The 26645-nt window shown below is 52.6% G+C and overlaps 1 protein-coding gene and 1 long non-coding RNA gene across 3 annotated transcripts; one reads left to right on the top strand and one right to left on the bottom strand.

Annotated features, from left to right (window-relative positions):
* Positions 1-1504: 1504 nt before the first annotated feature.
* Rpl38 (ribosomal protein L38) lies at positions 1505-5546 on the bottom strand. 2 transcript variants are annotated; one of them, XM_005069962.4, is made up of 5 exons: positions 5428-5546; positions 5236-5268; positions 5079-5139; positions 1869-1991; positions 1505-1570 (listed from the first exon to the last, which is right to left on the bottom strand). In XM_005069962.4, the coding sequence occupies exons 2-5, from the start codon at positions 5236-5238 to the stop codon at positions 1545-1547; spliced, it is 213 nt and encodes a 70-aa protein (XP_005070019.1). In that variant the 5' UTR covers positions 5239-5268; positions 5428-5546; the 3' UTR covers positions 1505-1544. The 2 variants fall into 2 exon arrangements, with proteins under 2 accessions (XP_005070019.1, XP_012968615.1); XM_013113161.3 differs by having other exon boundaries at positions 5445-5543.
* A 493-nt stretch (positions 5547-6039) lies between these two features.
* On the top strand, positions 6040-23050 carry LOC110340843. Its single transcript, XR_002382674.2, has 4 exons — positions 6040-6217; positions 6328-6468; positions 6864-6995; positions 22269-23050. It is a non-coding gene; the product is annotated as an uncharacterized LOC110340843 (long non-coding RNA).
* The last annotated feature ends 3595 nt before the right edge of the window (positions 23051-26645 follow it).

Below are 26645 nucleotides of genomic sequence, written 5' to 3'. Positions count from 1 at the left end.
GCCGCACACCTTTAATCCCAGCACTCGGGAGGCAGAGGCAGGCGGATCTCTGTGAGTTCGAAGACAGCCTGGTCTACAGAGCTAGTTCCAGGACAGCCTCCAAAGCAATAGAGAAACCCGGTCTCAAAAAACCAAACGAAAACCCAGCTCTTCTACCCTGTCCCAAGTAAGTAATAATGCAATAGCTAGGGGAAAGGGAATGGAGGGTGAGAGCAGGAAGTGAGGCCCCTTGAAGCAAGGGGAAATGTACGTGCCCCAGCCTCTGGACCTGATGGTGTGGCCTCTGCTGGCAGCCAAGCAGAGCATCAATTTCCCAGGGGTCCCTTTCACAGCCAGGAGATACAGAAGCCCCAGGTAATACTGTCCATGTCCCCAACTAGTCACTTCTATGATTTTGAACCCGGTGCAGAGCTGGAGCGCTTACACTGCAGAAGCGAGAAAGTCTGAGTTTCCCCTCAGGTCATGGCATGGCCACCAGACTTCTGGGCATTCCAGCTGAGTGCTGACCCAGGGAGGGGAAGCCAACCACTAGTCCACCAGAGAGTGCTCCCTATGCTGACAAACACCAGCTCACCCGAGGGCACAGACGTTACTCAGGCTCTGGAGCCGGCTTGGAGGGTGGGAGGCACTGCGTGCAAAGGCGCCTTCAGTGCACAAGGCCAGACAAATGTTGTCTCTTAGGAGCCAGGGTAACCCTGAGAAGCATGCTGGAGACAGCTGTGGACTGTCTTCAGAAGCCGTAAACACCATGGTTGTCTTCTGTCCTGCCCACGCCAGGGATAAACAGAACCACCTCCCAAATGCTCACAGCTCAGACCAAAGTGATCTCCCCCAGCAGATTGCCTCTGGTAACCGGCTTGTGGGAACATTTAACAACCCTCAGCTGCTGGACTACAGCAGAGAAAGAACTGCCAACCATAGCACATTAAACTGGCTACGGCACTCACGGCCCCTACAGCCCAGCACACAGGCCGAGGCAGGGGATCTAAAGTCAGTCTGGGATCCCTGAGATCTCAAAAACCCCAAAGCCCTCCCCAGTTACGGGGCTCACTCACTGCAGTAGGGTGCCACCTGGTGGTGGACCCAGTGTGGTCCAGTCACTCTAACTGAAAATGGTTGGCATCATTAAGTCCAGAAATAGCTTCAAACAGTCACTGTTAACTCTGCCCTCAAAAACAATCACTTTGCCCGCTTGCACATTCAGTGTACAATGCAGTGCCCAGGGGCATCTATCTGCTCCCCTCTTCCTCCTGCTCCCGGGCTGTTTGTGGTAAGCAGGCCCTGATGCCATCCTGCATTCACCTCACTAACAACCCCATGCTTCCCCGACTTCCCAAGTTTCACAGGATGCAAGCAACGCCTCTTTCTCCTGCACCCGAGATATTCCAAGGGCAGAAGTCCAAGGAGGACGGCTACACGGCTCAGCCTATGGTGGCCAGGGGAGTGCACAGTGGCTTTCATTACAGCAATATCACTTCCCATATAAAGATGAGGAACACACATGTCTTTTTAGAGTTTTTAATAGTCAAACGCAGAGGTCTGGTTCATTTCAGCTCCTTCACTGCCAAACCTGGGGGAACAAAGAGACAGATGGTTGACATAACCATTGCCCTCAAACCTAGCCCACCGTCTTTTACAGGATCTCCTCTGAAAACTCAGGAGCTTGTGAGGATTAAATGAACTATAAACTAGGGCCAAGGAAGCAATTTTTGCGATCAGGCAGAATCTGAGAATCACAACCATGCCCCTGCACTGATCACAGCAAAGGCAAACACCTCCCACTAAGTGGCTCTCCTAGCCCTAGGGAGGACCTGAAGAAACTCGGCAACACGGGCCGTGCCCACCTCCACTGTCTCAGGCTTACTCACCAGGGGGCAGGGACTGTTTCAACTTCTCAGCCTTCTCTTTGTCTGTGATGACCAGGGTGTAAAGGTACCTGCTGCAGCGAACCTTGAACTTCACATTATCCTTGTTCTTCTTGATCTTGACAGCTGCCAAGGAGACCAGAATTAAGGATGGAGCTGTGGGCTTAGCAGTTAAGAGCACTGGCAGCCTTTTCAGGGGTTCTGAGTTCAATTCTCAGCAACTACATGGTGGCTCACAACCACCTGCAATGAGATCTGGCGCCCTCTTCTGGGCAGGCTTACATGCATCCATAATAAATAAAATGAGTGAATGAAAAAAGGATGGAGCTGCCAGAAAACCAGCAGAGAACCACACAGGTCAGACAGGCGAGCCAGCTCCTGCCTCCTCACTTTCGAGGCCCCTCCCCCGCTTTCTAACGCTGAATGTACCGAGAAGCTACATTTTCCTTCTTATACACTTAAGGGGTTTCTGTGCCTACTCAGTTTACTTGCACACAAAATCCACACTTGCACCTGAGCATCACAGAGCACTCTAAAATGACCTGTGACGACCTTTTAAAGGCATTGTCTGTAAAGGAAGGAAATGGGTGCTCTGCTGGGATTAATCACTTTCCGGCCTTCCACTTCTGGAAACCAATTTTCTGCGTACAAGGATGCTGTGGACACGCAGTGCCCTTTCAGGATGCTCTACTTCAGTGTGCAGGGAAGCTTCCCCTAAAGTTTCTGGTGGGACCTGGTTGTTTGGTGGCGCACGCCTTTAATCCCAGGACTGGGGAGTCAGAAGCAAGTGGATTTCTGTGAGTTTGGGGCCAGCCTGGTCTACAGAACAAGTTTCAAGACACGGAGGGCTTTCACAGTGAAGCCAGTGTCTGCAACCCCAACACATCTGTGATCACGTGTATGTGTGCGTATGTGTAAGGGCACAGGCATGATAGTGCAGGTGCCTGGAGCCCAAGAGAGGGCATCACTGCTGTGGGCAGTTGTGAACGCCTAGGATGCAGAGCATCAAGGGCCATTAACCTGTGTGGCTTTGTCTGCTAAGATGGGTTTCTCTGCCTAACAGCCTCTACTGGGACTTAAAAGCAGGCACCACTGCCTGCTCCGGGCTCTTAACTCTTAAGCCATCTCTCCAGCACCTGTCTCCTGGTCTCTACCCCATAATCTTGTGACTCTAGCTCAGACAAGGCCCAGGTGCAGCTCAGACCCCACTGTACAGATCTGGTTCTACTCCAACGTGGAGCCATTTCCAAGCCCGCAGCTACGTAGCAGCTGGACAGCCAGCTGCTTCCTAGAGCGAGCCGGCCACTCGGGTACCTGTCAAATCTCTGTCTCCAACTTCCCCACAAACCTCTCAGATACCACAAGCAACTCCAGGCTATAAGAGCAGTGAAGCACTAACTCTTCCAAGAGCAGCAGCACAAGATCGTGAGTATTCTCAACTCCACCTGTGGGAACTTCCTTGGGGACAGTTCACAGAAGCACGGGGCTCAGAGTCTGCTCAAGGCTATGAATGCTGACCTAGTCTGATCAAAGTCAGACACCAGAATGCAGCATTGTATGCTGGCGGTTCCCGTCCCCCTGAAAACTAAGTCAAATGGCATTTCTGGGCGTGACCATGTTCCTGAGGCAGGGTCTCATGTAGCCCTGAATTCACCGTGTGGCTGAGGTTACAGGGTGCTCCACCATGCCATTCACCCAGTGCTGGGAAATGAACCCAGGGCCTTAAGAGAGCTAGCTGGGTGGTCTCATACCCTCAGCTTCCAAGCATTTTTTTCTATTTTTGTTTTTCAAGACAGGGTTTCTCTGTATTGTTTTGGAGGCTGTCCTGGAATTCGCTCTGTAGACCAGGCTGGCCTTGAACTCAGAGATCCGCCTGAATCTGCCTCCCGAGTGCTGGGATTAAAGGTGTGCGCCACCAACGCCCGGCTCCAAGCATTATTTCAAGGCCAGCAATTCCACTTCTGGGTCCATACCAAAAGATAAGCAAACAAAGGCAGAGCCAGGCTGAGAGAAAGTGTGTAAGCAGCCCAATGCCATCAACTCAATGGGCTCCCCACAGTGGGGGCGCTGACCTGTAAAACCAGCTCTTGGGAGGCGGAGGCAGTTCAAGCTCGAGAAGCCAGTGAGAGCTGAGTGGGTAGAGGTACCGGCTGCCAGTGGGAGAACCAACCCTACCAAGTTGTCCCGACCTCCACAAGTGCACTCACACAGCAAACAAAAATGCAAACCATACACAACAAAGAAACCAAGTCACAGGTTAGGAGGCTGAGAAAGAATCACGAGGTCTGGGTTTTAGGTCACTCAGCGCCCACATGGCCTGTTTCTAAAAACAAAACCCGCCAGAAAGCAGGTTCCAAAAACACACCTACAAACAAAACTCACTTAATTCAATTCCCCAACCCGCTAAGGAACCAGATGGATCTCCTGAGATGCACGGGAAGCACCAGCAGGAGACTTCCTTCCCACCGGCGGTCACCAGGCTTCACAGAGCCAGATCAATGGCGACTGCTTGTTTGGACCAACGGGGAAAAACACCTAAGACCCCCGTGACCCATTCCAGGGCCCTTCCTGTCCAACCTAGCACTGAGATCCTTTCCGTTCACGGGCTGGGCCTTATCCTGAAGACGCATCCGAGAAGAAGGAAAAGGAAGCCACGCGGGGCTGGCGCACACAGCAGGCATTAAATACCCCTTTCCCCGTTACGTGAGGTTAAGGCCACTCCAGGTCCAACAGGCACGACCCCCCCCAAACATGCTTCCAACTGGGGACGACTCCCTCCCGGTGCGCTGAGACCATGGAAACCCGGCAGGGAGTACAAGCTACCCGGAACCTGTTTGTTCCACCCCCCCCCCGCTTTTCTGAGACAATGAACCCTGAATCCTTCCTGCTCTTTCATCTCCGCCTCCCAAAGCCCCGCGCGTGTGGCTCCCTGCTGGGGACACGGCCGAGGCTGGTCCCCGCCGCCGCCTGACGTCTTCCTGGCTCTGCTTCCTGGCTCACCCGCTTTGCCCTGTCTGGAAACCGGGGGGAAGCTCGCTATGCAGCCCGGGCTGGCCTCTAGCTCAACTCCCGGGCATCCTCCTGCCTCCACCACGCTGCCGTCGTGGACGCCCCCGCTGCCCCGTGCGCACCGACCCCCGGCGTCCCCAGCGCACGCCCCGCAGACGCTGCCGTCTCTCCGCCCCGAACCTTCTGGAAACCCCGGGCACTCACACTTGGCATCCTTCCGCCGGGCCGTGAGCAGGAAGTCCTTGATCTCCTCAATTTTCCGTGGCTGCAAACACAGGGTGGGGGAGATGGAAAATGAGCTCGGGGACACCGGCACCCCGGGAACCCCCAAGCCCGCCCGGATCCCCGCGCCCGGACTCACCATGGCGACGGGCGCTCGGCGCTGGGTCCGCACCTGTGGGCAAAGGGTTCTCCGCGTTCACGGGCTGCGACCCCGGCTCCCCCGCCCGCTCCGCCGCACGCCCCCGCTCCTCCCTCGCACGCTCCCCGCCGGCCCGAGCCCCCCGCGCTCTGCCCGGCCGCGGATGACGGCGGATTTAACTCCCTTCCCCACCTGCCCAGAGCACTCACAGCGGCGACGACCGAAGAGGACGGAAAAAGAACGAGACTTCCGCTTCCGCGCGGTTAAACCCGCCCAACAGGAACCTGGGTACAGTGTCTGCAGAGGGCCAAGAACCGCTTACGCGTTCACGCTTTCCGTTTCAGCTGCCCTGCCCTCTTCTGGTTCAGACTGGTAGTTCAGCTTCTTCTTCTTCTTTTTTTTTTTTTTTGGTTTTTCGAGACAGGGTTTCTCTGTGGCTTTGGAGGCTGTCCTGGATCTAGCTCTTGTAGACCAGGCTGGTCTCGAACTCACAGAGATCCGCCTGCCTCTGCCTCCGGAGTGCTGGGATTAAAGGCGTGTGCCACCAACGTTCGTCCTAAAAACTATTCTTTTTCTTCAAAGAATTATTTATTTATTTATTTATTTATTTATTTATTATGAATACAACGTCCTGCCTTCATGTATGTCTGCAGACCAGAAGAGGGAACCAGATCTCATTACGGATGGTTTTGAGCCACCATGTGGTTGCTGGGAATTGAACTCAGGGTCTCCTCTGGGAGAGCAGTCAGTGTTCTTAACCTCTGAGCCATCTCTCCAGTCCTCTTCTTCTTTTTTTTTTTTTTTGTTTACAGTTTATTTTTCTTTCCTGTGTTTCCGATTGCATGTCTATCTGTGCATCTCATGCGTGCAGTGTCCATGGAGGCCAGCAGAGGGCATCATCGGGTCCCTGGAACTGAAATAACAAACAGCTGTGCATTGCTACCTAGGGGAATCAAATCCAGGTGCTCTGGAAGGGCAGCCGGTGAGTGCTCTTAGGACTGTTTCTGAGACAGGGTCGGGTCACACACTTTCTTCATGATGGCAGAGATGACGACATTCCAAAGAGACGTTTATGTCTTCCCCCTTGTTGAGGCGAGGCAGAACTTCTGCGACCACCGGGGTAACCGGAAGCGACTCATTTATTGCATTTTGAGACCCATCGCCCAAGCCAAGAACTGAGCCTCCTGTGGCCAGATTCCCCAGCCCAGCTCCCGGCACCCGTCACTTCTTCAGGTGTGTAAGAAAGTGGCAGCTCTGGGAAGGCAGCGTTCCCTTTGCCCCGTGGGTCCTTCCCAGCGCCCTTCCCACCCGGCACTAACCTCCTCAGCACAGAGTTAGCTCTGATTCTTGCAATATAATAATGGCTTGGAGGGTAGGCTCTGGGAAACTTTGGCTATTGATTTCATTTTTATCCACTCTTATTTTATTTCCTACTCTCTACAAATGTCTCCATCTTATTATGTTTGTATCCCCCCAATTTAATAATCTCACAACAGAATGTAGTTGCCTTGTACTTATTACTGTGGAGCGGCCCCCTCAGGAGGAAGAGCATTTGGCCGTGAGTTTTACTCGGGACTAAACACCTCTGTCTCTCTCTCTCTTTCTCTCCTCCCTCCCTGTGGATGAAGGAATCTTGGTGGAGCCCCTGCCTCCTGGTGATACAGGGCAGAAAACCTAATTGCACAAGAATCATTTTCAAGAACAGAACTGTGTTTTGGAGCCAACAACCTGTCTGCCGCTAACCTCTTGGGAAGCTTCAGGTGAGATGCCTGAGGGCCAGTTGTAATCTGGCTGCTCAGTCCTGACCAAGGGCATTCCCACAATTCCCTGCCCGACTTTGCTGCCAGTGTCTCTCCTGGGCAGACGGGTGCCTTTCTGGTCTTCTCTGTCTCCCCAAGAAACCCGTCCTTTCAGTCAAACCCAGGGCCTCTTAACTGGCTGGTTGTTTCTGGTCTGCAGGCCTTTCTTTCCGCCCTCTCAGATATTACAGGGTCCCTTCATTGCCCGCTCGTCTTCTGCACAGGGCAGACCTTTAGTTCCGATGTCCCTCCCTTGTCACTCTGTATAGACCTTGTGGCAGTGGGGTGGATAAACTGTTTTTTAAAGACAGGCTCTCTCTCTATTGCACTGGCTGTCCTGGAACTTGCTCTGTAGACCAGGCTGGCCTTGAGCTCACAAGAGATTTGACTCTTCCTTCCGAGTGGAGTGTTGGGATTAAAAGCATGCACCACCACTGCCCAGTCTTTTTTGGGGGGGGAGGGGTGCAGGATATCTTGTGGCCCACGCCACAAGATATCTCTTTGAGATTCTGAACCATCCTGCCACTACATCCTACATACTACAGATGTAAGCCACCACGGACGATGTTGATGACGGAACCCAGGGCTTCCCATGCTAGGCAAGCATGCCACCAACAGAGATGTATCCTCGGTCCCCAGCAGGGCTAAGCACTTCTTGTATCCGTGCAGAGTTGCTTTGAGGGCAAGGACAGGGTAGAGCTTTCAGTGGGGAGCTCTTGGTTGTGATACTCATGTACAAGTAGGTGCTCAGTACTGACTGTGGAGGGTTCTCAAACTGGACGTGACATTTGCAAGCACTCCGTATAGGAAAGGGACGGCAAGAGGGAGGGACGAAGGGACAAGAAGCAAGCAGGAAGGGTTGGGTAAAAGCGGAGACTCGGGGACTCCACGCGGTGCCTAGCACACAGTAGGGACACAAAAGACGTTTGAAGTGACCAACTGCTGCCTCTGTTCCTTACTGCCGGACCAATCATATGGTGATGCTGTGGGCAGGAGGAGGGGCTGCGCCTCCCACTGGTAGCCATCCCGGGGAGACAGATGCCGGCCCACTTGAACCGTGTGATTTAAGAGAGCACAGAGCACAGAAACAAACAGGAAAACAAATTTGCTCAAGGACCAAGGTTTTCTCCGGATCCTCAGGGGAAACAATAACAAAATGTATGGCAGGGCGGAGCGTGGTGCCCAGGGGGAGGACTTCTCTGACTCCTTGGCGGAGGCTCAGGTGTGTGTGTGGGGGGGGGGGGGCGGGGTTGGCTTGGGACTCAGACAGGAAGGGGCTGGAGTCACTCCCTCCGTCAAGATCTGTGCCTGTAGCTTCCCCGCGATTTTCATAATCTATTTATTTATTTTTATTTTGTGTGCATTGGTGTTTTGTCTGTATGAGGGCAGTGGATCCCAGAGTTACAGACAGTTGTGGCTGCCATGTGGGTGCTGGGAATTGAACCCAGGTCCTCTTAACCACTGAGCCATGCCTCCAGCGCCCCCCCTCCCCGCGATTTTCAAACACGTGAGCCGCTAATGGGGGATCCTGCGGGAGAGGAGGGCTCAGACTTGAGAGCTGGCCAGAGTGGGGTCCAATTCGCCTGTCAGGGCCAGTCTGTCTGTGAAGCCTGGAGGGTGGGCCAGAGTCCCAGGCTGGAAGCTGAGGCACCATGGCGAGCACCATGGCGAGCCAGAAGCACGGGTAGAAAGACCTGGGAAGGGCTCTCAGACAGGGCTGTGGAGGTGCTGGAGCCGGTGTGAGTCGAGACCGGGGAGTATTTTCTGGTCTTTCACCCGTCTTGCGTTCATCTGCCTGCTGGACTGGGGCCTGGCCCTCGAAGCGTCTGCTGCAGGGCAAAGCAGGGACCCAGAGTCACCCTGCCCCCGTGGGGCCCCTGAAGACGCACACATTTGGATTTCTCTTGTCGTCGGTGTTCAGAGGCACCCGAGGGGGGCAGAGACCTGACACCCCACTCAGATAGGCAGAGAGGAAGTGTCGAATACAGTGTGACCTGAAGGAGCTGAGATTTGGCACCTGTCTGGGACGAGCGACGGGTTCCCAGCCCGATGGACAGAGGGAATATAGCCTACAGTCGGGAGAAACTGGAGTTCCCTGGGAATACTGGGAAATTCTGTGTGGTCAAAGCAGAACTGGTCCTCCCGATTCCCAGCTGTGCTACAATGATCTCCTGGCTTCCAGTCTCTAAGGCTATGTGTATGGTGGGGAGAGCCAAGGTCGCCAGCCATTGGGGCTCCCTCCCTTGCTGTGTGGGCTCTGGGCGCAGTGTCCATTCGACACCACACGGGGGCGCGGAGTCTGCGGCTGGAGACTGGCAAGGAGATCAGCCTTGCGGCTCGAAACCTAAATCTCAGGTTTATAAATTGTGGATGCGATTGGTGTAGTATTTCATACCTAGAGGAGTGCTTTCTTAGTTCCCGTCACACTTAGTCTCCAGGAAGACCCCAGGAGGCCCATGCCTTTGGCTGCCAGCATAGCTGGCCTTTAAGCCTGTCCTGTGGGAGCTGTCCATAAACCTCCCAGATGCTCAGCGCCAGTGAGAGCTTGGGTTCTCCATGAGTTTGCCGGCTACCTGGAAGAGCGAATGGGGATCGGAAGGGAGAGGAGGGGAGGGGAGGGGGGCCTGTATTTTTAGGGATCTAAGATGGGAAACCTAAACAGGGTACTGAGTACCTCCCTTTCCATCCCTCACGGGGTCTTCAAGGCTCACAGGTGGCCATGGGACGCAGGCAAGCTCAGCCAGCTGTTGAGCCAAGTGCCCGAAAACAAGGTTAGTGGGATGCAGTGATGCCTTGAGCCCAGCACTACTTGGATATTTATTATTATTATTATTATTATTATTATTATTATTATTATTTTGGGATAGAACCTCATGTAGCCCTGACTGTACTCAAACTTACTATGTAGCACAGGGTAACCTTGAAATTCTCATCCTGTGTCTTCCACGTCCTGAGTACTGGGATTACAGACAAACCACACCACACGGAGTTTATGGGTAAGGGGCTTCATGCATGCTAGGCAAGCCGCGTCCTAGGCCTGGAGCTCAGCATGACTGATGGCTGTTACCAGACCAGATCTGTGTCTCTGGGGCTGGGGGTGAGGCTGTTTGCAATGTTGGGGGGATTTTAGCAGCACCCTTGTTTGCACCCAGTTGATGTTGGATCTCCACAATCCTGACGGATAAAAATGCCCGCACACGCTGCCAGATGTTCCTGCAGGGCCGAATCTGGCTGGCTGGAAGTCTCCAGGGCTGGCAGGACAAAGCCAAGGGAATATTCTTTATTTTCAAGAATACTCTATTCTGGACCACCCCCCTTTTGTTACTAGGGCTGGAACCCAGAGCCTTGTAAGTGCTGGGCTGACACTCTGCTAGTGAGCTCCACTGGTGACACCCAAGTCCCTTGGCCAGGGACTTATTTATTTCTGAGCCCAGACCCCCGTTGTTGTTTTGCTTTGTATTTGACTCAGGGTCTGGTTAAGTAGCCCTGACTCAACCTGGTACTTGCTATGCACTTCAAGCTGATTTTCAGACTTCCAGCAATCCTCCTGCCTCAGCATGTTGGGTGCTGGGATAACCACCATGCCTGACTTCAGGCCAGGTCTTTGCACTCTGCTGTAATACCCTCTTCTTCTTCTTCTTCTTCTTCTTCTTCTTCTTCTTCTTCTTCTTCTTCTTCTTCTTCTTCTTCTTCTTCTTCTTCTTCTTCTCCTCCTCCTCCTCCTCCTCCTCCTCCTCCTCCTCCTCCTCCTCCTCCCTCCTCCTCCTCCTCCTCCTCCTCCTCCTCCTCCCTCCTCCTCCTCCTCCTCCTCCTCCTCCTCCTCCTTCTTGTTGAGACAGGGTTCTCTGTGTAACATCCCTGGCAGTCCTGGAACTTACTTTGTAGACCAGACTGGCCTTGAACTCATAGAGATCTGCCTGCCTCTGCCTCCAGAGTGCTGGAATTAAAGGCGTGCGCCACCACCATGCCAGGCCTACTGCCCTTTCTTTTTTTTTTTTTTGGTTTTTCGAGACAGGGTTTCTCTGTGGCTTTGGAGGCTGTCCTGGAACTCGCTCTGTAGACCAGGCTGTCCTCGAACTCACAGAGATCCGCCTGCCTCTGCCTCCCGAGTGCTGGGATTAAAGGCGTGCGCCACCAACGCCCGGCTTGCTGCCCTTTCTTATATTTACATATAGCCTAGGATATCAGAGAGTCGCTGCACTGAATTAGGCCTCCACCCTGGGCCTGCATCACAGCTACTCTCAGCCCAGAGCGTGGCTAGAGTGACTTTTCCACCAGGAAGTCTGTGTTTGGATGGGACAGGTAGATGCGAGGAGGCGCTGTGCACCAAATCCACGGTGAAGGCGCCCTAGAGAGAGCAAACGTTCCCCCAAGCCAAGCTCATTTTCCAGCTACCTGCTGTTGGCCAGGTCTCATGTCCCTCACCTCCCTGCATCTGTGTGTCTCCGCCTTTGTTCCCGCTCCAGGGAACCCAATGACTAGCAGGGAGAGCCGAGATGAACCAGGAGACCCATGAGAGAAGTGCCTCATACCCTATGGGCCGGAAGGGGGCCGTGGGATGAATCATCCTGGCTGGGGATGGTTTAGACCGGGGACGGTCGCGTTGTCCTGAGGATCCATCCAGCTCCTTCCTTCCAGAATGTACCAGCTGCCGTGCACAGACATTCCAGGGTGCAAAAGCAAAGGAGCGATCTGTTTGGGTGGCATTCATCCAGATGGTAGGAGGACAGTGCTCCTGCAGACAGGAGTCCAGGTTCACACCGGAGTTTGGCTAATCAGTCTCCAGAAACCGGTGCCTATGGGTTCTTTCAAGGAGGGTTGCAAACACCTGCTCTGAGCCCGGCTACTGCGGGCACCTGTGTGTTAAGTGATATCTTGCAGTGGCCTTGTTTCTGAGCAGCCAAGAGATCCTAGGGACACTGGCCTATGCAGGCCGGCAGGTGACGCTGTGACTGTTCACAAGGTGAGTGAGTCCCAGGCAGGTGCCGGAGGAGGCGGGCTACAGAGTGAGCTCCCTCCCTTGCCAGACCGTGGTGAGGCAGCAGGGACCCTGGGAAGCCCCAGGAGTCTCCCTCATGGAGGTGCAGAGTCAGCACTGACAGATGATGCTTCCTCCGGGCCCCTGCCTCGCTGCACAGGCTTTCCCTCTTAAAGCTGTGTCCCCAGCATCCAATCTCCTCCTGTAAAAAGGACAGATTAGACTGGTCTCCCAGCAGCAAGGAAAGTAATATCGGGGCTGAGGAGAATCCATCTTGAGCACAAGGGACAGGCACCCCTCCTATATATCAACACGTGCCAGGGTGAGGGGACATTGGAGAGGAAAGAAAAAGGGCACCATCCCTTCAGAGAGCAGGGCAGGGGCCAGCCTATCGGTGTGTATATATCTTGCATTATGCAGCGCGCGAGGGAAAATCAATAGAGCTGTCAGCGGTTAATGCATTCGGTCCTGCCACCGTCCCCACCCCGGCATGCACCAGACGGATGCTTCAAATTAAACAACAGGACAGGAGAGGGGCGCGGGAGGCCAGGAGACACACACCCTGACAGGCAGGAGGAAAGCAGAGGCGCAGCCGAGGGGCCAGGGAAATTAAAGTCCATCAATCACAAGGTGCAGAGAGCGTCCCCTGGCTTGAGTGACAGGAAGATGCTCGGTGGTGCCAGCAGAGGTGTCCGAGCAGTTGCAGGTTGCAGGCTTGTCATATCCTCTGGCTGGACCCTCAGGAGGAGGGGTGGGAGGGTAACACAGGCTTCCTGCCTTGCTGGTGTGTGTGTGTGTGTGTGTGTGTGTGTGTGTGTTGGGGACACACTGCTCACTGATGTCTGTTCCTGGAGGGCTCTAGTTCCTCAAGACTTAGGCTAATCCCCTGGCTCACAAGAATGGGTCTCAGAGAGCACCCCGACTCTGCTCGGTCACCCCGTCCAGTTCTCTCTGCCTCATCTGCCTCAGTCCATGGCTCATGCCTGCTAGTTGTCTGCTCTCCCTTAACCCAAGGGACCCTTCACCACTGAGCAAACCCTGGCTCTGCTCTGAGCCCTCCCTCAACTCTCTCACTAATGGCCACTAGGGGAAGGCCAGGGTGGTCCTGGCTTCTTACGTTGATCTTACAGACCACAAGGAGAGTGGGACCTTAGCCTAGGTTACACCCCAGAGAGAGCCTAGGTTACTCCCCAGTTTCTTACTGACTGCAAGGAAGTGGACCCTCAGCCCCTCAGGGAGGGAGCTGGGGAGGAAACACTTTCTGTTCACTGTCTTACTCCCCTTACCCTCTCTTGCCAGAGAGTCACAATAATGGAACCCAAAAGGGTCGTGGAGTGCTGGCTTGGTCTAGAGCAGTGTGTGGCTGCCCCCAAGGCAGAGGACCACGCCCCTGGGCTCAAGCTGGCATTCTGAGGTCCTATCCTATGTGAGACCCTCTTCCTCATCTCCCTGTCCTCCATCCCCACCCCCCACCCCCGCCCCCATTCCTCTCTCCCGGGCTGGGTCTTCAGTCCCTGGGAGACATCACAGACGGAGTGATTTCCAGCCGGCTTTCTGGCTCCCGGTGGGCACAGCACAGCCTGCTGCCTCCCGCACAGCTAAGCTGCCCCCTTCATCCAGAGAAAGACAGGCTCAGTGTTGCTTCCTTGCACAACAGTGCCCAAGACAGGTTCTACCAATTACCACTGGTGACCGAGTTTCCAAAAGCAATTACCAGAGCGCTGCAATGCCTCCAAGGTGTGGAGCTGGGAGAGAGAGAGAGAGAGAGAGAGAGAGAGCGCTGGGGTACCCAGCTGGAAACGGAGGCTCCAGGGTATCTAGACAGCGTGAATAGAGGCAGCGCAGGCCCATGCGCAGAGACCTGCCACTGAGCATGTGCACAGCTGGGAGAGCCCAGACTGGGAGGCAGGAGGCGCAGTAGGACGCAGCCCTGCAAGCCAAGGCCCCACACTTTAGGTAGCATCTCTCTCCCTGTGCCCGGGAATGCTAAAGCAGTCCTCATGATTCCAGATTTGTCTTGCTGGGATACTGGGTGGGGGCATCTGTACCTGCTCTCGGCCAGGACGAACGAAGCTCACTGCCAGTGGTCTCCATGGTAAACAGATGTCACCGCCACCTCCTCTAGAAAGAACATCAGCCACGCCCTGCTCCTAGGTTACAGAAGTTGCAAAACCCTTGAGGGAGGAAGGAAAGAGGAAGGAGTGACCCTGATCTGGTCCCTAGAGGCCAGGTCTCCAAGTGAGCTAGGTCTCTGTCCCACCCTCTACCTGCCTTCGGAAGCACTCGGGGTTAGGTCTAGGTGGCTATAGCCTGTGTTTTCAGGGGAGACTCTGCATTGGGGCTGAGGGGAGGCAGGGATAGGAGGGTGAGGAGGAGGAGGACGTGTGCTAGGTGCTGGCCAGGCAAGCGTCTGCCCACCTCCCTACAGTTCTGCCCTGCGCCTCCCTCAGGAGCCTCTGACAGGTTGCCCTGCTATCAAGGGCGCAAGACTGCTGCAGCTGACTGGTAATAGGGACCTTGGGGGGAAATCTTTTTTTTTTTTTTTTCGAGACAGGGTTTCTCTGTAGCTTTGGAGGCTGTCCTGGAACTCACTTTGTAGACCAGCCCGGCCTCGAACTCACAGAGATCCGTCTGCCTCTGCCTCCCGAGTGCTGGGATTAAAGGCGTGCACCACCAACGCCCCGCCTTGGGGGGAATCTTCAGCCAGGCTTCCACAGAGAGCGGCCGGCTGCAGTTGGTTGTCCGTTTGGCCTCCGTGTTGGGGAGGTGGGGGGGGGCAGGTAGGGCTTGAAGATGAGTATGTAAGTCTGCCTGGAGTCACGTCAGACCTGGGAAGAAGCTTGCTGGGACAGAAGGGAAGCTTTCCCATGTGACGCTGTAGCAGGGTGTGTCTAGACAAGTCAGACTGGCCGCTGGCTGACTCCCTAGCCCCAGTGAAGTGAGGAGGACAGTCTGCCCTGCCTCGGGCGACACTTGAGTGGCCGCTCCTTACCCCCTTTCCCACACGGCCTCACTTCCCCCTTTAGCTGTTTTGGATTGATAGTAGAAGAGGAGGAGGAAGAGGAGGAAGATGATGACTAAATGATTCCGAGGAAGAGGAGGAGGAGGAGGAGGAGGAGGAAGAAGAAGAAGAAGAAGAAGAAGAAGAAGAAGAAGAAGAAGAAGAAGAAGAAGAAGAAGAAGAAGAAGAAGAAGAAGAAGAAGAAGAAGAAGAAGAAGAAGAAAGAAGAAGACTAAATGGCCCCCAAGGATGTGAACTGAAGTTTCCAGAAAAAAGCCACACCCGTGGTAAGCAGTAAACATCTTCCCAGGTTGGCTGACTATGGAGGGCTGGAATGTTACAGATTTAGGGTCCAGATTCATCTTGGGTGGTCTACAAAGCCGTTATTGTCCACCTCTGTTCAAGACCTGATTGTGACTACTTGGTCACAATTTCAGAGTGTGTGAACAGACCCTCACTTCCACTAACCCAAAGGCCAAGAATGTCATCCTCAAACAGTGTCTGAGGCTCAAGTAGAGACTGAAACACTTTATTTTACTTACACGTGTGTGTGTATGCCTGTGTCTGTGTGAGTATGTGTTTGTGTCTGTGTGAATGTATGCATATGTGTGTGAATGTGTATGCCTATGTCTGTGAGTATGTGTTTGTGTCTGTGTGAATGTATGCATATGTGTGTGAATGTGTATGCCTATGTCTGTGTGAGTATGTGCCTGTGTCTGTGTGTGTGTTCCTGTGTCTGTGTGAATGCACATGAAGACAGAGGAGGACATCAAAACCCTTGTAACCAGAGTGACAGGCACTGTCGTCTTCCCATTGTGGGTGCTGGGATCTGAACTCAAGTCCTCATGACTGAGCAGTGAGCACCCTTCACCCCTGAACCATCTCCCCAAGTATCTTGAGTTATGACTCTTCATAGAGTCATGATATTTGGGGTGACTGAACCCTGTGCTCCCAGGTCATGGTTATTCATATTTGGCTCCAGAACAAGCTAGCTCTTGTTTCCTTTGAGGAGGGAGCTACATGTTTTTGACTGACAGGACGTTGAGGGTTCCTGGTTGGACACAGAATCCCATGTGGGAGTGTGGAATGGAAGGAGGGCCAGAGTCCTGGCGGGGACTAACAGGCGCCTGGCGGTCCTCCAGACGGAGGGAGGGACCACGAGGAAGCACAAGGCCAGCGGACGGCAGTGCCGCTCTGAGAGGCAGGGCCTGGAAATGCGTGGCACGCTCAGGGCCTTCAGCTTCAGCGGTGTTGGCAGCTGTGGTGGCTTCCTCTTCCTCTTCCCCTTCCCCTTTCGTTTCTTCCTCTTCTTGGTCCATGTAGTCAAGGGTAGTCTTGAGCCTCTGATCCTCCTGCCTCTGCCCCGTAAGTGTATGTGGCGGGTACCACTAAGCCAAGTTTATGCAGTGCTGGGGATCGAACCCTGGGCTTCATGCATGCCAGGCAACCACTCTACCAGCTGAGCTGCATCCCCAGCCCCGAGTCCAGCTTCTGTTGGAAGCCTTTACCTGCAGCGCTAGAGGATCCCTGTGGCGTAAACACTCAGGGCTGAGTTCTCAGGAACTGGTGGGAGCCACAGTGAGGTTGGGCCTTTGTGGAGAGATGGGAGGAGAGGATGGAGAGGCTGAGAAGGCCCTGGAACGACACACTCAGGACTGAGCTTTAACAAGGTAACAGAGGCCTGGGCTCTGAGTGGATGACTTTGGGGGTCGCGTGAGTCAGCAGCTCTGTTGCTGTCTGTTGCCCTGCTTCCCATCCCCCCCAACCCCCGCCCAGCTCTGGTCCTGTGAAGAACTGGAAGACTGTTTGTACTGGCAGTGGACACGGAGCCCGGTGCTCAGGATGCAGGATGCATTATTTTTTAATAAAGGAGGCAGGAAGACAAAGAAGGCAAAGACGCAATCCCCGTTCCCCCACAGCCAACTGCACCTCGGGGCCATCCCTCATCTTAATGAGCCCATCCAAATCTCGTTTGCTAATGAGGAATTTAATGGCCACAGACTGACAAGCGAGACTGAGAGGGGAAACAGGAAGGTCGTTACAAAAATGAAATGTGTAGCTGAGTGCCACACCGCTGCCATCCTGCCTGCCCACCCCCGAGCCTCAGCCCAGAGTGGGTGACACGATACAGGGTCAGCACCACGGACAGCGCAAAGCCTAGCTCTTTCTGTCTCCGGACTCCCAGAGTCTTTTCCTCATCATTTGCGCCTTCCTGTAGTTTTTCCTTGACTCAGGTGGGGCACCCCCTCCCCCAGCCAGCTTGTTAAATGGTTCTTTTCCTTGTGACCTTCCTGCTGGTTTGGGAAAGACGTGCTTGAAGCATCTGTGTCATTCTTGACGAACATTGAATGCTGAAGAAAATTTCCAAGAGGTGAATGAATGAATGAAGTAGTGAATAAGTACATGAGTAATGAGAGAATACATAAATACTTTTTATTTTTTATTTTATTTTATTTTATTTTTTTTGGTTTTTCGAGACAGGGTTTCTCTGTGGCTTTGGAGGCTGTCCTGGAACTCACTCTGTAGACCAGGCTGTTGTCGAACTCACAGAGATCCGCCTGCCTCTGCCTCCCGAGTGCTGGGATTAAAGGCGTGCGCCACCAACGCCCGGCAATACTTTTTATTTTTGAGATGGGGTCTCATTTATTTCAGGTTGGTCTTGATGTAGCTGAGGTTGACCTTGAACTCCTGATACTCTTCCCTCCACCTTCCAAGAGCTGGGATTATGGGCATGTGCCACTAGTTTATACAATGCTCGGAATCAAACCCAGAGCTTTGGCTATACTCTGCAGACATTTTGCCAACGAAGCTACCTCTTTAGCCTCAAATACTGGGTTTGAAGAAACAATCAAAGGCTAAAGAATGATGTCCAAAGTATTGAAAGAGCAATCCAAATCTAGATCTGAAAGAAATACCCCGTGATGGCTGGCATTATTTACTTGACAGAATCTAGAATCCTGTAGAAGGCAAGCCTCCAGGCATACCTGTGAGAGACTTTCTAGATTAATGTTAGCCTCTGAGGATGCGTGCGAGGAATTATCTAGATTACGGCTGATGTGAGCAAACGTCTCATTGTCTGGGCAGGAATTCTGGACTGGACTGTATAAAATAGAGCCCACACTAGATGGCATGCCAACATGAATGAGGCAAATGTCACAAGGTCACCTCTAGATAAAGAGCGAAGGCAATCAGTGACTGCCAAGAGAGGGAGAATCAGTTTTCTCAGGGACAAGTGTCCTGATAGGCTATCTAATCCCAGGTGGCCAGCTCTAAACACATACACATACATATGGACACAAATTGGACTCGATAGGTTCTGTGTGTGTGTGTGTAACAATAATAATCATGGAAGAAGAGATCCTAAATTCTAGTGGAGGTGGGGGACATGGGAGAAATTGAAGGGGTGGAGATGGTGTATTTATAGTGCTCATGTATGAAAAAATTAAAAAATCAGACATGGTGATCTGAGGACAAGTGTACATTCGTTGCTCCCCCCCCCCCATATTTGAGACAGGGTCTCTCTATGTAGTTCTGGCTGTTCTGGAACTTATTATATAGACCAGGCTGGCCTTGAACTCAGAGATCTGCCTGAGGCTGGGGTTATATAGACCAGGCTGGCCTTGAACTCAGAGATCTGCCTGAGGCTGGGGGGCTGGGGTTAAATGTGTGTGCTCCTGCTCCCCTGGTGCTCTCTGCTGCCTGACTGTGCATGTGACCAGCTTCCTGAAGCTGCTGTGGCTGCCCTGCTCTGGGGGACTGTGCCCTAAAATGTGGACTGGGATAAACCACCACCCTTCCCTGTTAAGCTGCTTTGTCATTTAGCACAGCAATAGGAAAACGACCCAAGACACCTTCCGTCCCTGAAGAGGCCACAAACATAAGATAGAGAGGGACATCAGAACAGAGGTTTCCAGAAATTTCTGGGTTCATGGGGTCATCTTTCCATTGTAGAACGTCACCAGAGTGAAGCTACATTACCCAGCATTCTTTGTGCGTTTTCAATGGCTGTGTGAGTCACTCACGGCCAATGGGGTGTGAGGAGAAGCAGAGTACAGGGAAGGGGCATGCTTTTTCCTTTCTCTCCTCTTCCCTGTTGGCTGAGGGCCGTGGAGGTAATGGCTGGTGCTGCAGCAGCCATGTTTAGACTCAGAAGCCAGGCAACACCATGAAAAGAGCAGTGTGTGTCTGGTGAGGACAGTGGGCCGAGGGCTCATTTATGTCCTTGTGCCCAGTGTCTTGGGAAGAAGCAAGGTGCCTAGGGAGGACTCTGGGTGAGGGAACCCAGGACCCAGACTGAGGCTTGGGACATAGTGAAGGTGTCAGGAAACAGCCTACATTGCAGGAAAGAGCTCTGGACAGGAGCCAAGATGCCCCATCCTGGCCTCAGTGGTTTACTTGGTTTCTCCCATGTTGGAAGGTTCAGAGAAGGCTGGCCGTGTGTGGGATTGCTCACCTGGCTGGGGCTAGGAGCCTGTGGGTGTGAGGGTGGTTTAGGAAGGGTGGCTCAGCTCTGGAATCTGGGAAGGGCTCTGAGGGAAGTTGTGGATCGCAGTATCTGCCCCTGGGCATCCTGTCCTCCTCTGAGTGCGGATGGGGCACGACTGTGTTTGAATGTCCCCTCCAAAACTCATTTTGAGATTGCACTGCTAAGTAAGCAGGTGTGGCGTTACACACCCATAATCCCAGCACGTGGGAGGCTGAGGCAGGAGGATCAGGATGTCAAGTCCAGCCTGGGCTATATAACACCCTGTTTTCAAAAACAACAAAAGGGGCTGGAGAGATGGCTCAGCAGTTAAGAGCACCGGCTGCTCTTACAGAGGACCCGAGTTGTTTCCTGCATCCACTTGGCAGCTCACAGCCCTCTGTAGCTCCAGCTCCAGGGGAATCTGGTGCCCTCTTTTGGCCTCTGGGTATTGCTCCCATGTGGCGCACAATCATAGATAATAGACAACCACTCACACATAACATAAAAATAAATCAATCTAATAAATGCACACACAAGGACTGTAGCTCAGAGGTAGGAAAGCCTGTCTGCTATGCACGGGCCTTGTGCCTGATCCCCAGCAACCTCTTTCTGTCTAACACACACACACACACACACACACACACACACACACACACACGCACGCACGCACGCACGCACGCACGCACGCACGCACGCACGCGCACACACACACACCCCAGAGTGGTGACATTAAGAAGAGGTGATTTGCCGGGCGTTGGTGGCGCACGCCTTTAATCCCAGCACTCGGGAGGCAGAGGCAGGCCAATCTCTGTGAGTTTGAGGCCAGCAATAGAAAACATGTTCCCCGAGTCTAGTAAATAAAATACAGCAAAGAGAAAGGTTTTTGTGCAAGTGTCATTTAGAACCCTAAGCAGTGAACATCAAGTGATTCAGAAGGGATGCGATCCTGGGTGGGCCGGGTCCAATCAGGGCAGGCCTTTCAAGTCAGGATTGGGTAATGGACCTGCCTTCAGCTCCATGGCTGTAAAGGGATGAACCTGCCAACCTGCAGGAGCTTCCTTGAGCCTGAGACTAGATCCAGCCCCGATGACATCCGTGGGTGGGGGGAACCTGGAACAGAGACACTGCTCAACTCTCCACAGCCCTCAGATCTGGGAGAAACTCTGAGCTGATGAATGCGGGTCATTTTAAGTTGCTAAGTGAATGGTAACCCATTACGTAACAAGAACTATTTCCCGTAGAAGGTCAGGCCCGTGTGTGGACATCCCTGCTGGAGCCCAGCCCCACTGCCCACCCCTCTCAGGCTGGGATCTTGTGGTGATGAGCCAAGGAGAAAGAAAATTAAAATCCAAGATGGAGTGATTCCAGACTGTAACCTCAGCAAGCAGCGGCACTTAGATTTCCCGTTATTGATCCCCTCGGTGAATATGCTCCGATCTTGTAATTACAGGGGGACTCTTTCAATTTGGGCTGGATTGTTTCCCCTCCCCCGCCTTTTATTTCTTTAAACTTCGGCTAGCGTAGATCCTATACATCTTCAGAGTCTAAGTAAACAGCGCTAATCATTGTAATTGAAAGCCGATCTCAGTGGCGGGGAGGCGCTCCCTCTTATCGCACTGGAGCAGGGGGACAGCTCTCAGGTTTGCTGCACAGATGAGCAATCGCCTCCACCTGCAGCGTCTCGGGTTCCCTTGATGCTAAACCGCTGACATCTGACCTGTGCTGGGCTGGGTCATGATGACTTTTGGAACTGCTGGCTCCATCTAGGCCAGTGAGCCCCTGAGAGCCGCGTCCTTCAGCTACCCTTTATCGAGTCAGGACAGTCCTCGAGCTCGAATCAGGAGCTGAGTGGTGGGTAATTTTGTGCCTGTCTCCCCAGACTCCTGGAAGACATTCTGATTAATGCAGCTTGGGAGGAAGTTTCCTGTGGGTAGAGACTCAGGAGCAGTGCTCAGAAGGTGGGGGGGGGGGGCTGGTGAATGGTAAAGGCACCTGCAGCCAAGCTGACATCCGAGCTTCGTCCCCAGACTCACACGGTGGAAGGCAAGAGATGTTCCTGAAAGTTGTCTTCTGTTCTTCATGTGTGCCATAGCGTGTGTGTGTGTGTGTGTGTGTGTGTGTGTGTGTGTGTGTATGTGTGTGTGTGTGTGTATGCATGCTGTTTAAAATAAATAAAAGGGTGCAAGACAGGTCTCCAAATGCACAATGGTATGACTCCAAATGTCAAGAATGATGGGCTTGGTGGCACATGTAATTCCATCATGAGAGAGTCTAAGGCAGGAGACTGCTCCAAGTTTGAGGTCAGCTTCATCTACATAGCAAGTTCGAAACCAGCCAGGGTTGCAAAGAGAGACTTTCTCAAAAACCAAACAACTGGGCTGGTGAGATGGCTCAGTAAGTGAAAGTGTTTGCTGCCAAGTCTGACGACTGGAATTTGATCCATAGCGCCACGTAGGGAGGGAGCTGATTGCGTTCCATGGCATGTGTGGGAACACACACATGCACACACACACGCGCGCGCACACACACACAAGCACACAGGTCTTTAAAAAAATATAATAAAAACCCAGCCAACTATAAACAAAACCAGGAACAGCTCATAAGTAATGTGGAAGACTCAGAAACTCCAAGCTGACCTAGGCCCTTTATTTTATTCCTGCTGTAGCTTTTGAAACAGGGCTCACCGGGTAGCCTGGGCTGGCCTTGAACTCTGTAACCTTCCTGTCTTCAGTGCTCTCACACTGTGAGGTCTCTGCCATCCTAACTGACCAACCCTCTCGTCTTCCTCAGATTCCTGCAGGAACTGCCCTCAGCCTCCTCCAGCTTCCCAGGCTGGCTTCCCTGTCCAGAGCTGCTCCCTACCTGCCAGCCCGGAGCACGTTCGTGAGAGATTGTTCTACAGAAGTAATGACTGCTGCGGGCGTAGGGGAGACATTTACCTCTCGCCAAAGAGCATTTCCCCAGCATGCCCATTAAACTCCAGCATTTAACCAGGAACTACAGATCTGAGCCCTGGGGAGGCCCCGGCACTTTGTAACCTGGGAGAGAAGGGAGCCACGGGCTCATGCCGATTTACCTCCCATTACTCTCTCTCTAGGTTTTAGCAGGGAAAGGTGGCTTCATAGATGGTTGTTTCTGGCCTGTGACAGATATTTGGCATTAGGAAACCTGATTGCTGGTTGACTGAGGCTTGTATTCAGTCCTCACCCACCCATCCATCAATCGCCGCTGCGGTAGTTTGAATGAAAATGACTCCCATGGCTCATGTGATTGAATACTCAGTCTCCGGTTGGTAGGACTGTTTGAGAAGGACTAGGAGGTGTGGCTTTTGGAGGAGGCTGTGAGGCTTCAAAAACCCTTGCCACTTCCACGTAACTCTCTCTGCCTTCTACTTATGGATCAAGCTGTCCCTGCCACCACACCTTGCCCCGCTATTGTGGACTCTAACCTTCTGAAACCATAAGCCCAATTAAACACTTCCTTTTAGAAGTTGCCTTGGTCTTGGTGTTTTGCCACCATACTAGAAAAATAATGATTAAGACACCTGCCCACAGGCTGGAGAGATGGCTCAGCGGTTAAGAACACTGGCTGTTCTTCCAGAGGTCTTGAGTTCAATTCCCAGCAACCACATGGTGGCTCACAACCATCTGTCCAATACTGCATACATGATAAATAAATAAATCTTTAAAAAAAAAGACACCTGCCCACTATCCATACATACATCCCCTACCCACCTGTACATCTATTGCCTGCCTGCCCATTCACACACCCTTCAGTCCTCCCATTCATCCTTCCACCCATCCATGCATCTATTCCTCTATCCATCTACCCACCACGTGCCAACCCACTCTCCCATTTACCCATACATCACTTGCCCACCATCCATTCATGCACCTGTCCATTACCTGCCTACTCACCCATCTATCATTTCATATACCCGATTATCAATATATCCTTTCATTTACCACCTATCACACACCCACGGACCCATCACCTGCTTACCCACCCATCCACCTGCCCATCACCCATCCATCCGCTATCTATCTGGTCATCCATCCTGCCCACTCACATCAACCTATTCATCCATCTCTCCAGCCATTCATCTTTCATCCACCCGTCATAGCCATATTTCCACTCGCCCATTCATGTACCCACCCACCCATCTACCTCTATGCAATCCTCCTACCCATTTACCACCCAAAAGTCATCCATCCTCCCACCCGTCCACCATCCCATCCATGCATCCATACATCCATCCTCCCACCCATCCATCCATCCATCCATCCATCCATCCATCCATCCATCCTCCCATCCATCCATCCATCCTCCCATCCATCCAATCCATCCAATCCATCCATCCTCCCATCCATCCATCCTCCCATCCATGCATCCATCCATCCATCCATCCATCCATCCATCCATCCTCCCATCAATCCATCCATCCATCCATGCATCCATCCTCCCATCCATCCATGCATCCATCCTCCCATCCATCCATCCATGCATCTATCCTCCCATCCATCCATCCATCCATCCTCCCATCCATCCATCCATGCATCCATCCATCCTCCCATCCATCCATCCATCCATCCATCCATCCATCCATCCATCCATCCATCCACCCATCCATCCATCCATGCATCCATCCTCCCATCCATCCATCCATGCATCTTTCCATCTATCTATTTACCTCCCCTCCACTTACTCACCTACACACCCACACACCCACGAGTGTATCCACTTATTCATTTGCTCATCCATCCACCCACTCTACTCCATCACACTGAGTAGTTTGGATGACTAGTAGACAGTCCGCTGGACACTGAAGAGCCTGACCCACTCATGTGCCTATTTGACTTGAGGGGCCATGGGAATTCCCTCTTCTCATGTGGTGCCTTGCATGGCTCTGAAAACTTGACTGTGGCTGCTGGAATCAAAGCTGCAGTGTAGACGAGAAGGAAGGAAGCCTCTACTCAGGGTGTGTGGGTTAGTGAGGTTGCTCAAAAGGGGAGGCCTAGCTCATGCTAGAGAAAGTGGCACTGGTGTCTGAGAAGGGCAGGCTAAATAAGGGGCTACAGAAGACATGTAGGCCTTTGTGAGGGGACCCATTACCTGCCCTCCTCACCTCCTCACTGTTGGTAAGTTCTCTCTCTCTCTCTCTCTCTCTCTCTCTCTCTCCTCACAAACTCTTTTTTTTAAAGACTTATTTATTTATTATATATATAGTGTTCTGTCTACATGCCAGAAGAGGGCACCAGATTGAATTGTAGATGGTTTTGGGCCACCATGTGGTTGCTGAGAATTGAACTCAGGACCCCTGGGAGAGCAGTCAGTGCTCTTAACCTCTGAGCCAAATCTCCAGTGCCCAAACTCTCTTTCTAAGATAACATCTCCCGTGGCCTAGGATGGTTCACACCTTCGGATCCTCCGGTCTCTATTTCCTGAGTCCTGGGATTATGTCCAGTTTAATGTGCTGGGGTTTGAACCCAGGCCTTCATGCATGCCAGGTTAAGTTCTTGAACTGAACTGCAGCCCCAGACCCCTACTTACTTTCTTGTCTCTTCCTGCCACTGAGGCTGAGGGTTCTTGGCAGTGACCACACATCCTGTTGGTGTATGCCTGGTGCCCTGCACGAGAGTTCATGAGTTCCTCTTCCACTTGGAAAGCTGCCCTGGTCTGAATCCTAAGCTGTACAGTGACCCAATGATGCGGACGCGACTTTCTTTCTTTTCCCTTTTCCTTTTTTTTTTTGTTTTTTTGTTTTTGAGACAGGGTTTCTCTGTGTAGTCCTGTTTGTCCTATAACTCATGCTGTAGACCAGGTTGGCCTCGAACTCACAGAGATCCGCCTGCCTGTGCCTCCCAAGTGCTGGGATTAAAGGCGTGCGCCACCACCGGCTGGCAGACCTGGACATTTTTAGTGCCTGGAAGAGCCCCTGCCTAAAGGATGGAGAGAGAGAGAGAGAGAGAGAGAGAGAGAGAGAGAGAGAGAGAGAGAGAGAGAGAGAGAGAGAGAGAGAGGATGCAGCAAAGGAGAGAAGTGAAACACTGAGCATGTTATTGGAAAACTCCAGTGGGCCCCAAATTCAGACATAATGTCAGAGAGCTTCCTGGAGGAGGTGATCAGGGCAGAGACTTGGAATAAGGAAGATTGGCCAGTCAAGGAGAGACCCTAAGGACACGAGGGGACAGCATGGGCCCTCGGTGTGGCTGTGAAGGTGAGGTTGCAGAGCCTGGGGCTGAGACAGGCTTGTGGACCACACTCAGGGGCTGTGCTCTGTTCTAGAGGTGACGGTGATGTAGACACGGATGGTCCAGGCTGCTCCGTGTGGTCCAGAGCTGGTGCCAGGCTGAATACTGCTCACCATCTGCAGACTGAACAGAGAGGGGACGCGTTCAGCGATTCATATAACTTCACAAAGTGACTCTGGGCCTGGTCATTTAACAAGGAGGAAAAGCAGGCTGTGTTTACACGCTCTTGAGACAGTGGTTCACAATGGAGCTCAGGCTGGCTTCTGAACTAACAATTTTCCTGTCTCAGCCTCCTACGTGCTGGGATTGCAGGTGTAAGCCGCCACGTGTGGCTTCAATTCCATTTTTTCTTTCTTTTTTTAAAAAATATATTTTATTTATTGTGTATACAGCCTTCTGCCTGCAGGCCAGCAGAGGGCACCAGATCTCATTCAAGGTGGTTGTGAGCCACCATGTGGTTGCCGGGAATTGAACTCAGGACCTCTGGAAGAACAGTCAGTGCTCTTAACCGCTGAGCCATCTCTCCAGCCCTCCATTTTTTCTTTAGCAATTTATTCTTATGAAAGTTTTCACAGTACAGCTTTGGGACATATGTTTATGAAAAAAATTGAATGTAGAGTTCCTTCCCACAACCTGCCGCCACACAGCTGGGCTACATAGGACCTTGTCTCAAATTAGAGGGTGGGGAGATCAGAGATGGGTCAGCAGTTAAGAACACTGGCTGCTCTTCTAGAGGATCAGGGTTCCATTCCAAGCACCCACAGGGCTGCTCATAACAATCTGCAACTCTAGTTCCAGAGGATCTGGTGCCCTCTTCTGGCCTCAATGGGCATTGTATGCGTGTGATGCTCAGACACACCTGCAAGTTGAAAAGCCCATACACAAAAATAAAAATAAGTACATTTTAAAAATGTTT

The sequence above is a fragment of the Mesocricetus auratus genome, unplaced genomic scaffold (genome assembly GCF_017639785.1).
Source record: "Mesocricetus auratus isolate SY011 unplaced genomic scaffold, BCM_Maur_2.0 Super-Scaffold_100007, whole genome shotgun sequence".
NCBI lineage: Eukaryota > Metazoa > Chordata > Mammalia > Rodentia > Cricetidae > Mesocricetus > Mesocricetus auratus.
The sequence above is the reverse complement of the archived record's forward strand: the minus strand, read 5'-3'. Positions and strand labels throughout refer to the sequence as shown.